The sequence below is a fragment of the Camarhynchus parvulus genome, chromosome 13 (genome assembly GCF_901933205.1).
Source record: "Camarhynchus parvulus chromosome 13, STF_HiC, whole genome shotgun sequence".
Taxonomy (NCBI): Eukaryota; Metazoa; Chordata; class Aves; order Passeriformes; family Thraupidae; genus Camarhynchus; species Camarhynchus parvulus.
This window is the reverse complement of record NC_044583.1, coordinates 324,944-339,400: the sequence shown is the minus strand read 5'-3', so window position 1 is coordinate 339,400 and position 14,457 is coordinate 324,944. Positions and strand designations below refer to the sequence as shown.

Here is a 14,457-nt window from a genome sequence, read left to right as displayed (position 1 = left end):
AGTGAACTGCTTAGAATAATAGATTAAGCAGTTTTGGTGGGAGGGAAAACCTGGTAAATATATTAAATTCTGTCATTTGCTGAAGTAATTGCAAGAAGAATCAAGAAGGAATGGTGTAAACTGTGTATTATTTCAGCTACAACTGATGTCTTTACAAAGTGCCTGTTAAATAAAGCCTAAATGACCCAACAGCTGGAGGAAAGGTACTCCCACAGCAGGGCATCACTCCTGCAAATCCCAGCCCCTCACCGGAGCTGCTGGATCACTGCTGGGAGGAATTCATTAATGGTATTTGTATGAAAGGCAGTATTTGTATGAAACAAGATGGACTCAGGTGTCATTCCTGCCGGCATGTAACTGTGCTTGAACACCACTTTTGATGGCAAGGGAACAACTTAGAGAAATAAAGTTAAGACTACACAGAAGTGTATGGGGGGGAGGCACAATAAAAGGGGAAGATGTCCCATCTTGGGGAATTGGCATTATCATTATACTAGGACTGATCAGATCTACTTCTGTAATCAGGAATGATTCAATAGATGAAATTTTTATAAAATTAGGGCTACAGAACTGAGGCATTCTGTATATTCTGTATTATAAAAACGTTCCACTTACATAAGTTTTAAAATATATCTTCAGTGCTAACAGTTTGTCTGTAATATAGTATGTGATACAATAAAAATAGATGCTTACTGGATGGGAATGATGCAGCACTACTGCAGGGACTGTCCCATCTGCGTGGTTTGAGCAGCTGGAAGAGCTGGCTGTTCCCTTCTTCCCTTTGCTTCTCAGCCACTGTCTGCCTGGAGATGACAATGGCACTCTGGTGGGTCAGCTTTCCTAAAAGGCTTCCTCACAGAAGACTCTGACGTTCCCCAGCTAACAAATCATCCAATCTTGGTATAAATTCACTGCATGAACTTTTCTGTTTTATTAATTAAAAAACCAAACCCCTAAACCAATACTCTACTTGGCATTAGCAATGAAATGAGGCTTATACAAGGCATACTACTGCCTGTAGGAAAAAAAATATGGGCCCTGGGAGCTGATTCTGAGGCTAATAACAATTCAGGAATCAAATGTGCTGGGCACTTTGTGGGTACCAAGGTCTGTATGCTGAAACACAGCTGCATCTTAGTTCTTCACTAAGTCAAACAAGAAAGCTTAAATAAATCCATGGGGGGGGGGGTAAGACCCGACTGTAACATCCAGTGATGAACCTAGGAAGTGTGTGCCAAACTACAGCAAAAGGACCAGAGCACATGGCCGTGGTGCTGCTGAGATGCACTGTGGAGCATCACCTGGTGTCTCTGGGACTCAGCAGGCAGCTGGGACCAGAGCACGTGTTCATCTTTCCATACCGGCCCTTACACACCTGCCTGGTCTCTTGGAAACTTACCACTCCTGAACAGGACTTGTTCTGTACTTCTGTATTAATATGTGCAAGATGTTCTGCTCCTTTCTGACTCACCCTGGCATGAAGATCACCTGATTAATATGTTCAGGAAGAACTCCACTAAACTCAGCATAGTGGCACCAGTGCATGTGAGAGGATAAGCAGGATCTCTGCAGAAATGGGGATACTGGCTACATGGGCTGTCTGTTTAATGTCCCAGGTACACTAACTGTTCATTTTTTCACAGACTGCCCTGGCAGATTGGGGTTTTGTCAAAGCAGATTAACAGCAAAGGCATCCACAGAACATTATGCCAAACAGAGGTATGGACTGAGCTGTCACTTGCAATTGATGGCTGAATACCTATCAACATGTGCTGTTATAGGGAATTAAGCTTGCTAGATTAAAAGCAGGATTTGTGCCTAGCAAACAATGCTCTGTATTACTCATTGAACTTCGAGCAGCAGTTCTCTCTTGTCGGGATTTATTAAAATATTCACATGCTTCCAAAATGAAAGAAAAGTCCACCAGCATCTTCCGGGGAGAAGTGGTGGCATCGGCTGCATTCAGTTGCCATTTGATTGGACATATCATACAAAATCCTCACACATTGGACATGGCTCAATTGTAAAATCTTTCACCCAGAAAGAAGATCTTTGTTACACAGAAGTCTCAGACTCCTCCAGTGCTCTTCTGGTTACATGACATTCTCAAAGAGCTGTAAGGATCGCATGATATTGTCGTCCTGAAAGCAAGAAGATACTCCCATGAAACCAGCATGGACAAGCACAATTCATAACCCTGCCTGGCACCAGGGAGCTCTGCAGCTCTGGGAATGCTTTCCCCTTCTGTGACCTGGGGCTCAGTGCCCAGGCCTGGTTCAGCACAGCAGCTGGCTTGTGCTTTGGCCCTGGGTTGGTGTGAGGCACACCAAGCACAGGGTCTCCTCCTGAGCCTGATGTCCAGCACAGCTGGGCTGGGCAGGGCACTGGGTTGGTGCCTGTGCTCAACCCTCAGAACCCCTCTCTGACCCTGGGTGTGCAAATGTGCTCTTGGCTAATGTGCTCCACAAGTCCAAATGGTATGGCAGGTTTTGAACCAACAAGCAAACCGCCTTGAGGGAGCACTTCCTGCCAGAAATTGCAGTTTAAACCCAAAACACATGCAATCTGTGCAACCTCAGCCTCTCCAAAGTTCCTAGAGCCAAATGAGAAAGTTACAGACAGACACAAGGGAAATCCTGGATTATTTCTCCTGAAGTATTGGAATTTTACTTTGAGATAAGAACCAGATTAGTATTCAAAAATATAATGATGTTTTTTTCCCCTCAGGAATTCAGTTCAGAACAGCTGTTTGCCTGTTACATGAAAACAATTTTCCACATTGAGCAGCTTAAGAGATGTATTGCACTGCACTCCTCAGTCGTTTTGTGAGGCTGCATCATCCCTGTCACTGCTCACTCAGCAGCAGTTGGAAGCCAATCAAGCTCTCCAGGGTCATGCCAGAGCTTCACTGTCCTCAAGCCAGAGCTGCTGCAAAGGCACAGGTGAGCACTGCTGTGCACTTTGGTTTGTTTTTCATAAAGATAAAAAGAGTAAATCTTGGTGTGGCAGAGCTTGCTCCTGCCTGCCAGGAAACAGCAGCTGACAGTGCATCAGCCTGCCCAGCTCCCAGTGTCAGGATGGCAGAAGGAACCAAACCCAAACAGGGACAGAGAATTAAAACTCTAACAGTTATAGGTAAAGTAAAGCTGCTTCAATACTGAGACCGCCTGATCATACACACACCTACAGGCAAGTTACGAACATGCAGAATAATACACAACACAAACAATTAAATAAAATGGTGCCAAAAAAAAGCCAAACAATCAGGAGGGACCAAGAATAAAGTAACTGAGAAACATTAGCTTTCTACTATGCATCTGCTAAACAAGGACTTGGCTGCCTGAAGTCCGTGACTAAGACTTGGATGTGGCCAGAGCCTGGTTTGACACCAAAGCAGCAGAAGCCAGCCGAGCCCTCCACAGTGAGCATCTTCCCCTTGCTCAGGGACAGAAGAGCTGTCTGGCTGCAGAACTTGAAGGAATTTTCCAGGCAACATAAAGTGCACAGAAGGGCCAATATGCAATTCGGTGCACCAAAATAAACATTCCAAAAGGCAGAAGTTACCTTTTACACTATTACTGTAGTGGTCAAATATTAGAGATGTCTCAGAGTGAATATTCACACAGTCCAGGTCTAAGACAACAGACATTAGGCCAATTTCATGTTAACGCAGATGCTTCTTTGTGCCAGTGCTAAAAGTACCAACAAATCTTAACACAGCCAACCTCATATATGGAATTTGTAAGAGGGGGCTTACTTCCAAAACAGAGGAAAAATGAAAATCATTGCTACAATGACAGCATTTGCTTTTAATGTTTGACCATGAAAACATCAACTTGTTTTATAACTCAGTGCTGTAATTGCAAGAATTTGAGACACTGTTGACTCTGGGCAGTTCCAGCCATGTGGTACCTGATAATGACATCTGGGGCAGCACACAGGGACAGCAGCAGACTCTCAAAGTGAAGGAAAAAAAAACAAAACCAAACCAACAAAACCCCAGAACAACCTAAGAAAGTTAAGAGCTTTCTCTATAGTTGTCTGCTTGTCAATAATCAGGGACTGCAGTCCACTTAGGAAAATAAAAGCACTGCACATGAAGACATCATCTCCCATATTCTGCCTCACCCTACCTCGCTATTGAGTCACAGGCTTCACAGGGCATCACAAACTCAGTCTTGAAGCTGTTTTGGTTTGGGTTGTTTTTTTTTTTTTTTCCACAGAGCAAAGAAAACCCAGGATCCTGAGCAGCATCTTGTTTCAAATAGAGTTTATCCAAAGGAAAGCAAATGATGTGACATGAGATAGAGCTTTCCTTGCAGTTATAACTTAGTTCTTACCTCCTGACACGATTCAATAAACTCATCTAGAGTTACAACTCCATCTTTGTTTTTATCCATTTTCTGCAAAATAAAATAATGTAAAAATTAGTTTACATTGGTAACACTATCGTTACAGTACAGTATCTTAATTGATGCAACCTGAATAAAGCTGGGCACTTAAGCTTAGCCCACAGACTAAGTGGCCAGTGGCCAGTGCTGGATTGGCCAACTGCTAAGGACTTGTTTACTCTGGGATTTAGAGCACTTTTGAGGTCATCTCTAACTGCTTTCTTGACACACACCAGAACCTCTGTCCTTATTCCATCATTTATTTATTCACTGTCTGACTGACCCACACTCACATTCCTGTCAGTCCTTAGGGCAACTGAGAGAAGCAGCACAGAAGGCCTGCAACACATGCAGAGGCTTCAGACTTACTGGACGTGGCACATCCCAAGGCAAAGGGTCAGGCTAAGAGACTTGGGAGATATCTTTGGAGCCAGGAAATCAGCAGGCATTGCAGTGCTAGGCTGAGTGGCTGCTAGGGTTTATTTTGAAATATGTAATGAGCTATAAGACTTAGCTTTACAGGAAAGTCTATCAGTGCCCAGTCTGAGTGTTAAGAAAAACCAATAAAAACCCAGGTACCTGGAAAAACACTTCTACATGCTGCCTTGGTGCATCTTCCTTGAGCACTGGATACGTGTATTTTCCCATCATATCATAAATTGCTTTTACGATATCCATCATTTCCTGCCATGGCAGCATGCCAGCACAAACACAAAAAGGAAATTAAGAGAAATGAGGGCCCATTTCTGTCTTGCACTGCCCTATTCTTCACCCTCCTTCTCCTATGACAAACCAGCACCTGGAATGCCCGTGCATGTGCATGGAGACAGATGTACCAGACACACAGACATCCTATAGAAAGAATTGCTTCCTTCTGCCCCCACAGTGCCACATGCTCCCAGTGCTCCCTCCCTTCCTCTCCCCTGGCCTGGCTCTGACACAGCAGGTGCTGGCAGCAAGGGCAGCCAACTGTGGCACCAACTCTGGCACCAACCCTGTCCCAAGGGCATCCTCCAGGGCCAGGGACCCTCACAGCTGGAACTGGTAATCTGGTCCCTCCCCATACCTTGCACAAATTGCCCCTCAGTTCCATGACTGGTGGCAGTAACTGCAAACCCAGGAATGCACAATGGGTTTGAGTGGACCAATTTGTATTTGACACATATTCAAGGTCACCATGCTCAAAATTAAGGCTTCCCATAACAGGAACAAGCAATACCAGCTAAGAGGAATGAACCAGATGACAATGCAGGATTTGGTAGTGGTGCTGCTTAGGATGACTCCCACAGTGCAGAAAAGCAAGCCCTTGAGCCTCAGTCACAAAGTTCTGCCACCATCACCCTCCCCTTCACAAAGCTTATGTGGCTGAGAGGCATAACCAACATTTTGCTCCTGGATAACACAATTCATTAAAGGTACCATAATATAGGAAAATATGTCTAGAAAATCATGCAATAAGACCACCATGCATTTTGCTTCCACACAGACAAATGCATGAGTCCACTCTGATTTGTGTTTAATTAGCTGCATGTATAATTAAATGTGTTCTGCAACAAAACCAAATCAACTCTCCCTTCCAAAATCAACCATATTTGTCAGGAACAGCCTTACCTCCTTGTTTATATAGCCATCTTTATTTATGTCATACAGATTAAATGTCCATCTCAGCTTTTCATGGACAGTTCCCCGTAGCAGAATGGACAGTGCCATCACAAAATCCTGGTTTGGAGCAGTGAGAGAAGTGAGAATTCTCATAACATCATTTTCTAAGTCATCCTCTTTATACAATGCCAGTCAAAAGATCTATCTTTTTAGGATGGAGCATATGCTTATCAAACTCTTTTAGCTCCCTTTTCCAAAAATGTGTCCTCTCTGACTGAACTCAATGGTTGAAGCATTCACTGAGATGTCTGGTCTTTAAGAGCACTGACAGATGCTCCAGTAGACTTTCTCCTCCCTGCTGCAAGGACCTGTCACTCAGATTGCCACCACCTGATTAAACAGCTGGACTGTGCCTGTGGAAGTAGAAGCTGATGCTTTCTTACCTCCTGACTGAGGTGCTGGCAAAGAAGGGAGAAATTCCCATCTGAGAGATAAAATCCTCTAACACAGGGAGCCCTAGATTTTGCTCTCCAGCAAAATCTGCCAGACTTGACCAGATGCGATTCCCACCACTAATTACTCAGTGTGGGACACATTATTTTAATTGGTTTTCTTTGCTTACAGTAAAGATACTGCTTCTGATAACTGTAATTTATTAATTATACTGCACGGTGGCTCAGGCACTGAGAGTAGCATAGCCACAGGGGATTTTTAGCACAGGCAGAACTTGAGGCTAACAGAGCTATACAGCTCCTGATAACTCATTTAATAGCTTTAGCCACCTCCATGAGCTCTGCATGGGGCACTGCAGCACTGCTTGGAAACCTCTGCTCCTTTTTGCCAAGCCTCTGAGGAATTTGAATTTGTTGATAAAAAAGGGGACAAAATTCTCATGTTTGACAACCAGTTAAGGGACAGATCTGCCAGAAATGAAAGGTCAGCACTTTCTAGGTTTGGAGGGTTTTTTTGTTTGTTTGTTATTTTAACAGCATTTTCCTGTTCTCAGATTGTTCAGGTTTCTGAACACCTTCAACTACTGAGGAGCTGCCCCATGCAAACCTCCCACTGCAGCCCTTGCCACAGAGATACACAGATACATATGGAAACATCCCCATTTTGCATCCAATGAACGGATACATTTCCCAGTCTTACCTGGAAATCAACAGAGGTTTTGGACATTTGACAGCAAAGGCAAGACTGCCTATGATTTGTAGTTTTATAGGAGTTTTATAGTCTTCAAAACTATGGAGTTCATCCTCCAGATGTCTATGATTTAATACATCCCTTTGCTGCACTCCTACAGCTATGGGCTGAGCATGAAGAGAGGTTGTTTGTAGCCACTGCAACAGGCCTTTTAGTTAAAGTGCGCATTTAGTTTCCAAGTACCTGAGATGCTTGTTCAAAACATCATGCAATGCATGATGTCTGCAGAAGGTACAAGATGCAAGTTTTCTGTGTCCCTCATCTCATTTCACATGGGACTCTCCTCAGCCACTCCTCTCTGTTGCATAAGCCTTTGCACTTTCTCCCTCTGATCCCAACTAGCACAATCCAGATATTTCTTTACTGACATGGAATTGCATCTGCATAAACTAAAGTGAACCAGATTTGAAAACACTGACTGGCTTTAGACTGAAACCTCTAATCTTTAATCCAACATGTCCTACTACTTTGCAATGAAGACTGGACAGAAAAGGTTAAAAACACAAAATTGAGAAAGTGGCATGGATGGAAGATGCAAAGAATCACTCACCTCAAACTTCACGGAGCCATTCTGTGCAGTGTCGAAGGCATTGAAGAGGTAATGTGCATACATGCTGGCATCTGAAAGGCACAAAGGACAGGCACTCATCATACACTGATGGTTCTAAACAAGTCATGAATTTGTTTTCCTTCTGCATGCAACTCAACCCTGACACATTGCCAGGTATTCTATGAAGCAGTAAATGTTACCATGGACTTGCAAAATCCTGGTACCCTCCGTTAAAACAGCCTTGAAACGCAAAAGATTTTATTACAGTAGAAACTATTTGGATTTTGGAGCATTACCTGAAAGAACAAGCAGGAAATTCCCACTAACCATGAGTGTCTCTGGTTCAAATGGTGGGAAACACAGCAAAAACATCGAAGAGTGAGTGCAATCTGCATCATCCTTTCTATACCTCTTCGTTTTGTGGGAGACACAGCAGAGACCCCCCCAGGAAATGCCCAGCTTCAGAAGGGTCTTGCTCCAGTTACTCGAGTTTGACCCATGGCTGCTGGACAGCAATCTCACTTAGAGGTATTTTTTTGTCCTTTTGAATCCTAAACTGCTGGGTTTAGAAAATCACAACAGGAAATCATCAAGTTCATAACGAAATTTAATGCAAATGTTTTATAGATGTACCTCTTTGAGGTGCCACGGGTTGTAAAACATAAGCATAATGTGTTTTATTTTGACATTTAGTTGAAAAAACACATGCTAATGACCTTCTTTAAGTAAATGTACATGCACACATACACCCTTGCAGAAAGGTTTTTGTTCCCCAAAGACTGTGCTCTGCAGCTGCTACAGAGTAGGATCTTTTGGAAAGCCTCAAATACTTAAGCTTTTTCTAAAAAGCCACTTAAATGACTAATTTCTTTCAATTTGTCAACAGCATCCTCACAAAACATATATATATTAGAATATATAGATTCTTGATGTTTTTAAAAGGCAAGAACATGTATTATTTGAGAGATTTAATACAATACCTTAATATGCCCATTAATGACATGGTCCTGTCTTAGTCACATAAACACCAAAAATGATCATTTCAGGTATCCAGGAGTTTCCTTATCAACCAAAAACTGCTTTAAGAATTTTAAGGAGGTTTTGATTAATTTTCAGGCCAAAAAGAAGTCTGAGACCCTCCTGTGCTAGACACTACATGCCCAGCAGTTCAACAGCAGGGAAGCAGAGACACACGGAGGGGAAGCAATTCCACTTTCTGCCAACAGAAAGTCAGAACAGAACAAAACATCAACCCCCAGTTTCTATTTTGGACCTGGGGAATGCAGAGCTGACATTGAGAAGCAATCTTTATGGGGGGGGTTTCTATGTGAAATAACTGTTCAAAGGCCTAAAATTTTATTACCTTGATGTTTGTGTTTCTGTCTAAAACCCCTCAAAGCTTCAGCTTGATTCCCATTTCTCGCACAGATGATCTGCAGCAGCTTTGCAGCCAGCTGGCAGTAGGCAATGTTAGGGCTTCAAGAATCCTGACAAGCACAAAGCACTCCACTTACCTCCATGAGGAAAAAACTGTGCATAGATCTGTTTAAATGTTTCTTCATTAACAACCCCACTAGGACATTCCTGTTGGAAAACAAAAGGAAAAAAAGAGAGAAAGAGAACCAAGAAAAACACAGGTTTGTAAAGGTTCATTTGCAAAACTCTACAAGCCCAAAGAGAGCAATGAAACAAATCACCTTCCTGTTCTCAGAGTGTTTTGCATGCACAGGCTGTGCAGCTGGAGAAATTAAAGTAATTCAGATTGCAGTTTCATCCTAAGCATCTCACAAAGCTGGCTCACCATTATTAACATTTCTAACTGTGTTTTCAGCAGTTTCATTGCTGTTTTTTAATCCTCAGCAGCAGACTGTGGCCAGGTGAACAATCCACAGCACACTAGTAAGTCCTTACAAACAAACCTCAATAATAAATACACCTCCACCAGCTCAGTGCTGCTGTAACACACATTACAGAGCCTTAGGCACTGCTACCTAACCATGTGATGTTTTCAGTTAGAGAAAATACTTCCCAGTTGATGGCATTATTCCTCAAATTTGCCTATCAACCAATTTTGAAAATTAAACCAGAGCAAACCAATAAAATAACCAGATCACTCTGCCTTTTTCAAAGAGCACAGAATTACAGACACAGAAAAGTCAGCTTCCTCCCACACTCTGAGCCACTGATCAGTAGAGACCCTGGGGTCTGTGTCCTGCTGCAGCACCGATCCCACTCAGCCATTTAATTCCCCAAGCTCTCATCAGGGAGGGAGGAGGGAGCAAGAGTCCCTGCTGGTAGGAGGTGCTGGAGATGGATTCTCTGAGCAGGCTAACTCTCTCTCACAAAACTCACACAACTGGCGCGTGTGGCCAGGCTTCATGCTTATACTGAGCTGGAGGGCACACTTGGGATCAAGAAAGTTCCTCTGTTCCTGGCACTATACTCACTCCATGCATCCTTCTCTGTGTCAGGCTGTGATCCCTGCCTCACTTTAACACAGGTGCTTCAGCCAGGAACTTCACAAAATATAAATAACTGTTTGCACAAGGAACTACCAACCTTCCATTCTTGGCACCTGACCCTTACTACCTTGCCTGAGAGTCCTGAACTGCTGTTTAGACAGAGACAGCAAACAGTCAATCAGACAACTTTTCTATGTGCCACTTGTGATTTTGTAGGCTGCAAGGTTTCTAGTTAGATGACTATTCTCAAACTGTTTCAAATCTCCTCATAAAACATCTGTTGCCTGGTTTCCTTATCACAAGAAAAGTGGTTACTTTTTCATCTGTAAAGCAGAAATCATCAAAGGAAGATAATTAAATAGAAGCTAACAGCTACCATAAGAGATTCTCCCAAATATTTCCTAAACATACATGTTTTCTGAAGCTTATAAGCTAACATGCATTAAATAAATAATCTGATATTTATTTATGATATCTTTTAATCGTTGATCAGGCTCAGAACCATATCCACAGCCATTCTTGGGTAGCAGTGTTCTCCTTGGTCACTGAACTGCTGTTACTACAAGATTGCACAGGGCCCTTGCAGAGTACTTCACTAAACTGTCATTCTTTTTAAAACCAAGCCTGGCACAATTGGCCCATCCTTTCCAGCACAGTGCTATGCCAAGATTTATTTCCTTCTCTCCTTGTGATAAGACAAATGTTGCATTCTCTATGAACCACAACTTCACCTGCTGAAAGATGGTTTGTAGTTGAGGGACTGATCATTCTTTTCTCTATGTTTCCCACAAGTGCAGAGTCCCTGAGGTCCCTTCCTCCTGTTTATTACCAGAGATGTGCACGTGGCTGCTGGTGCTGCCTGTGCTCTCTCACAGGGGCAAGGGCTACCCTGGCAGTTGGGCCATTGGGCCTGCTTAATTATCTGAATTTCTACGTGATCCTTATTGCTTCTGATGCTCCATCTGGAAGCCAAATGAAAGTTTGCATCACAGCTCTAGGAGTGCTGGGGAGAGGCAGTGCTGACATTGATCAGCCCATTTAGCTCTCTATAACTGGCTTGCTTTCAGACACATATGCTACTACCAATTTATTTGCAGTTAATTGATCACAATTTTTGTTTTATAAGAACCAAATAATGCTCCAGAGGCTTCATTAGTGCTATAGTACTACTTAATTCTGCTGACTCAAAAGAAATCTCTCTTGTGACACAGAGCAGGTGAGCTTAGTGGCAATTAAAATTCCACTGAAGTTAATAAAGATTCACTCATTCAAGAAAAAGTCCTTGTCAGTAAAAAGAACACAGTCCTTCACTGTAGTATTCATAAGGCTTTCCTTTGATAGCAGGGCTTTAGGTTAACCCTTCTCATTTCCTTAAACTAATAATTTTTTAAAAATGCCAAACAGTGAACTTTTTTTTTTGTATTGTCATCAAGCACAGAACAAATCCCTCATTTTCCCAGGACTGACTATCAAGCTCTGGCAGCACAAGCTGTGCATCTGAACTTACCCTCTTCTTTTAAATCACTATACCACAAAGGAGCTGAATCCATGTATAAACCAAACACACCAACCCACAAAACCAAAAGGAAAATAAAACGTAAATAAAGCAGTTGCATTTTTTCTCTGCTGGAATCAGAAATAAACTTCACTGATTGCTTTCAGAGATGTGCAAGGCAGAGATGCAGGGACCACAGGGGAGCAAAGCATGCCCTGCCTTTCAGACCCTCCTGAGTTCAGCTGGCCAGAACATGAGCATGAGTACCCAGGGCCATGTTTTGCTAAATTAGAGGTAGTAAGTTAGCTGACCACAGACAAAGGCACAATCCAGATTTGCATCTCTAAGCACTCATACATTCCATGTAGTTCGTTGCTCTATGTTCTCCCACTTTGGAGATGTTTTGGGGATTATTAAAGTATGAGAACATTTCTCCCTAGCTAAAGTACTGCTCTCTTTAACCTCCGTAATCCTGCTTTTTTTACAATTACATCTCATACTACCCTATGTTACAGATTTGCTAAAATACACACACTAAAGCAAGGTAAGGATGTCTCCAGCAGCCCCTCAGTCATTTGGGTTGTCTGTTTCCTGATTCAGTATTAAGAAATTATCCCTTGCAGCTAACAAGCATTTCCCCTAAGAGACAAACTCCCCCACTGAGCAAAAAAACTCACAAAACCTCCAGTTCTTTTAAATCCATGTATTTGATTCCAAAGAATGCAAGCCATGAAACATGGCCTAAGTGGAAGATCCTGAATTACCAAGCTCAAATCTCTGTATAGTTGGCCACTTCATTAGACATCAATTTATCAATTTTAATAATAAAAATACTTCCTTGCTCTCCTCCCTGCAAGTCCATGACTGGCCACCAAACTTTACTCCTCTGGGGGGCAGAAACTCTCTTCTAATTCCAGCCTATGCCTATTCACAGCCATTCTGTTCCTGTGCCAATATTGCTTTTTAGCTCAAACAATTCTGGTGCTTTTGTAGACAGAAGATGTCACACTTTCTTTTGTTAAGTTGTACCAAGGCAAGACCCACCAAAGGCTCTGATGGGTTTGCCTGTAACCTTGCTTTTTTAGAGTCCCAACCAAAGAGATGGGACCAAACACCTCAGGTTAGTCTGGCTTCAGTTCTACCACAGCTGACAGAGAGGTGCAAAGGAGACCATTCACATAATGCAGAATCCTGTGGGCAGAGGCAACTGCTAGATAAATGTGAACTGTTGGTCCTGCAACCAAGAGATGCTGGAGGGTGGCACCCTCTCACAACTGGAAAAGCCAGCTGAAGGCAAAGAGAGGGAACATTTGGGCAGGCAGCAGTGATACAGGCCTGGTTAGCATGCTCAGCTTCTCTGGAGATGAATTTATTGGCATCCTCTATCACTGTGGGGCAAAACCACCAGACCAGACTAGTGACCCCCTGGGTAAAGACTGAGATAATTTGGAGGGGGGGTGGGAACAGAATTCAGAGACACAGCAAGAACAGGTTTAAAGGTACTGAGAATTAGGACCCTGGTCAGACAAGCACTAGTCCAGAGGCCAGCCCAGGCTGTGCTGAGCTGCCTTTGGTGGAACATCATCTCTGCTCCTGTGCACCAAATCCTCTGCAGCCAGGACCTCCATCCCTCTGTCCCCTACACAAGTTCCTGCAAATTGCTCTGTGATTATCCAGGTATTGCCTTGTGATTGAACAGGACCTGTGCAATAATTACTGAGACCAAGCAGCAAGTATAAGCCAGGGAGGAAAATTACTGTATTCCCACAGGGATTTTGAATCTCCAGATGGCACTGTAACATCATCCCAAGGAACAGACTGTTTGCTACAATAGCAAATACAGTAACAGATGAGCCAGTTTGCCTCTTGAGCATAATTACCCACCCCACTGAAACCAGGATTTGCAGGCTACCAGTGTTAAAGCTGTACTTTCATGTCAATTTAAGCCTTACATATGAAACTTTGTGTACATTGTAAGCAGATCAGCTGGATAAAACCAGCCTGCTTTGTCCTAATATCCAGATATAAACCAAGACCTTGCCATCACTGGCAATTAATACCAAGACCTTCAGCGATATCCTAGGCTTAGGTCACAAGTTAAATGCCCTTGTCTGCCACTATTGCCCTGGGAGGTAATGCCTCTGTAGTGCAAAGTGCTAGCAGAACTAGAAAAGGCAGGGGGTAAATGTCCTGTGTGCTGAGAGTGCTCCAGGTCTGCCTCACGGGTTTGCATCTGCAGTTGCAAATCCCCCCAGCACAGAGCAGAGCTCTCCCACACAGGATTCCCACCCGCCAGTGATACAGAAGGCACGGTAGAGATCTTAGCAAAACTGGGTTTAACCTCACTCTGTAAGCAGTCATGTCATATCAAGGTGTTAACCTGCCAAGTTCTGTCTCAAAAGCCGTGTGATTTCCTGCTGGCTGGCAAAAGCATAAAGAGACACCAGTGTTCAGTTAGGCAACTTCACACATGAAATGACCTCCTGTGTGCAGCAAAGCTCCAGAAATATGCCACACACACTAACAAAAATACAGAAAGCTGAGCTGTGCTTTGGCCCACTTAGGTGAGCAGAGAAAAAAAGGGTGAAACCACCACACTCCTTGGAAAAGTCAAATATACACTGGAAATGTGATTTCAAAAGTCTGTCAAAAATAAAGGCCCTTCTCAAAGTCCCGCAGTTCCTCAGAACTGCCTGTATTTAAGGTAGCCCAGCTTTCTTTTGACAAGTTTTTACCCAATAGACTTGACTGAGA

At 43.2% G+C, this 14,457-nt stretch overlaps 1 protein-coding gene across 1 annotated transcript in view; it reads right to left on the bottom strand.

Moving 5' to 3' along the window:
• Nucleotides 1-1,867: 1,867 nt before the first annotated feature.
• LOC115908724 (Kv channel-interacting protein 1-like) overlaps nucleotides 1,868-14,457 on the bottom strand; it is a 34,524-nt gene continuing 21,934 nt past the window's right edge. The window contains exons 3-8 of the mRNA XM_030957529.1: nucleotides 9,261-9,330; nucleotides 7,747-7,817; nucleotides 6,003-6,110; nucleotides 4,971-5,075; nucleotides 4,341-4,403; nucleotides 1,868-2,141 (exon numbers count right to left, since the gene is read on the bottom strand). Coding sequence (XP_030813389.1) covers nucleotides 2,094-2,141; nucleotides 4,341-4,403; nucleotides 4,971-5,075; nucleotides 6,003-6,110; nucleotides 7,747-7,817; nucleotides 9,261-9,330 — 465 coding nt within the window. The 3' untranslated portion in view covers nucleotides 1,868-2,093. The remainder of the gene's footprint in view (nucleotides 2,142-4,340; nucleotides 4,404-4,970; nucleotides 5,076-6,002; nucleotides 6,111-7,746; nucleotides 7,818-9,260; nucleotides 9,331-14,457) is intronic.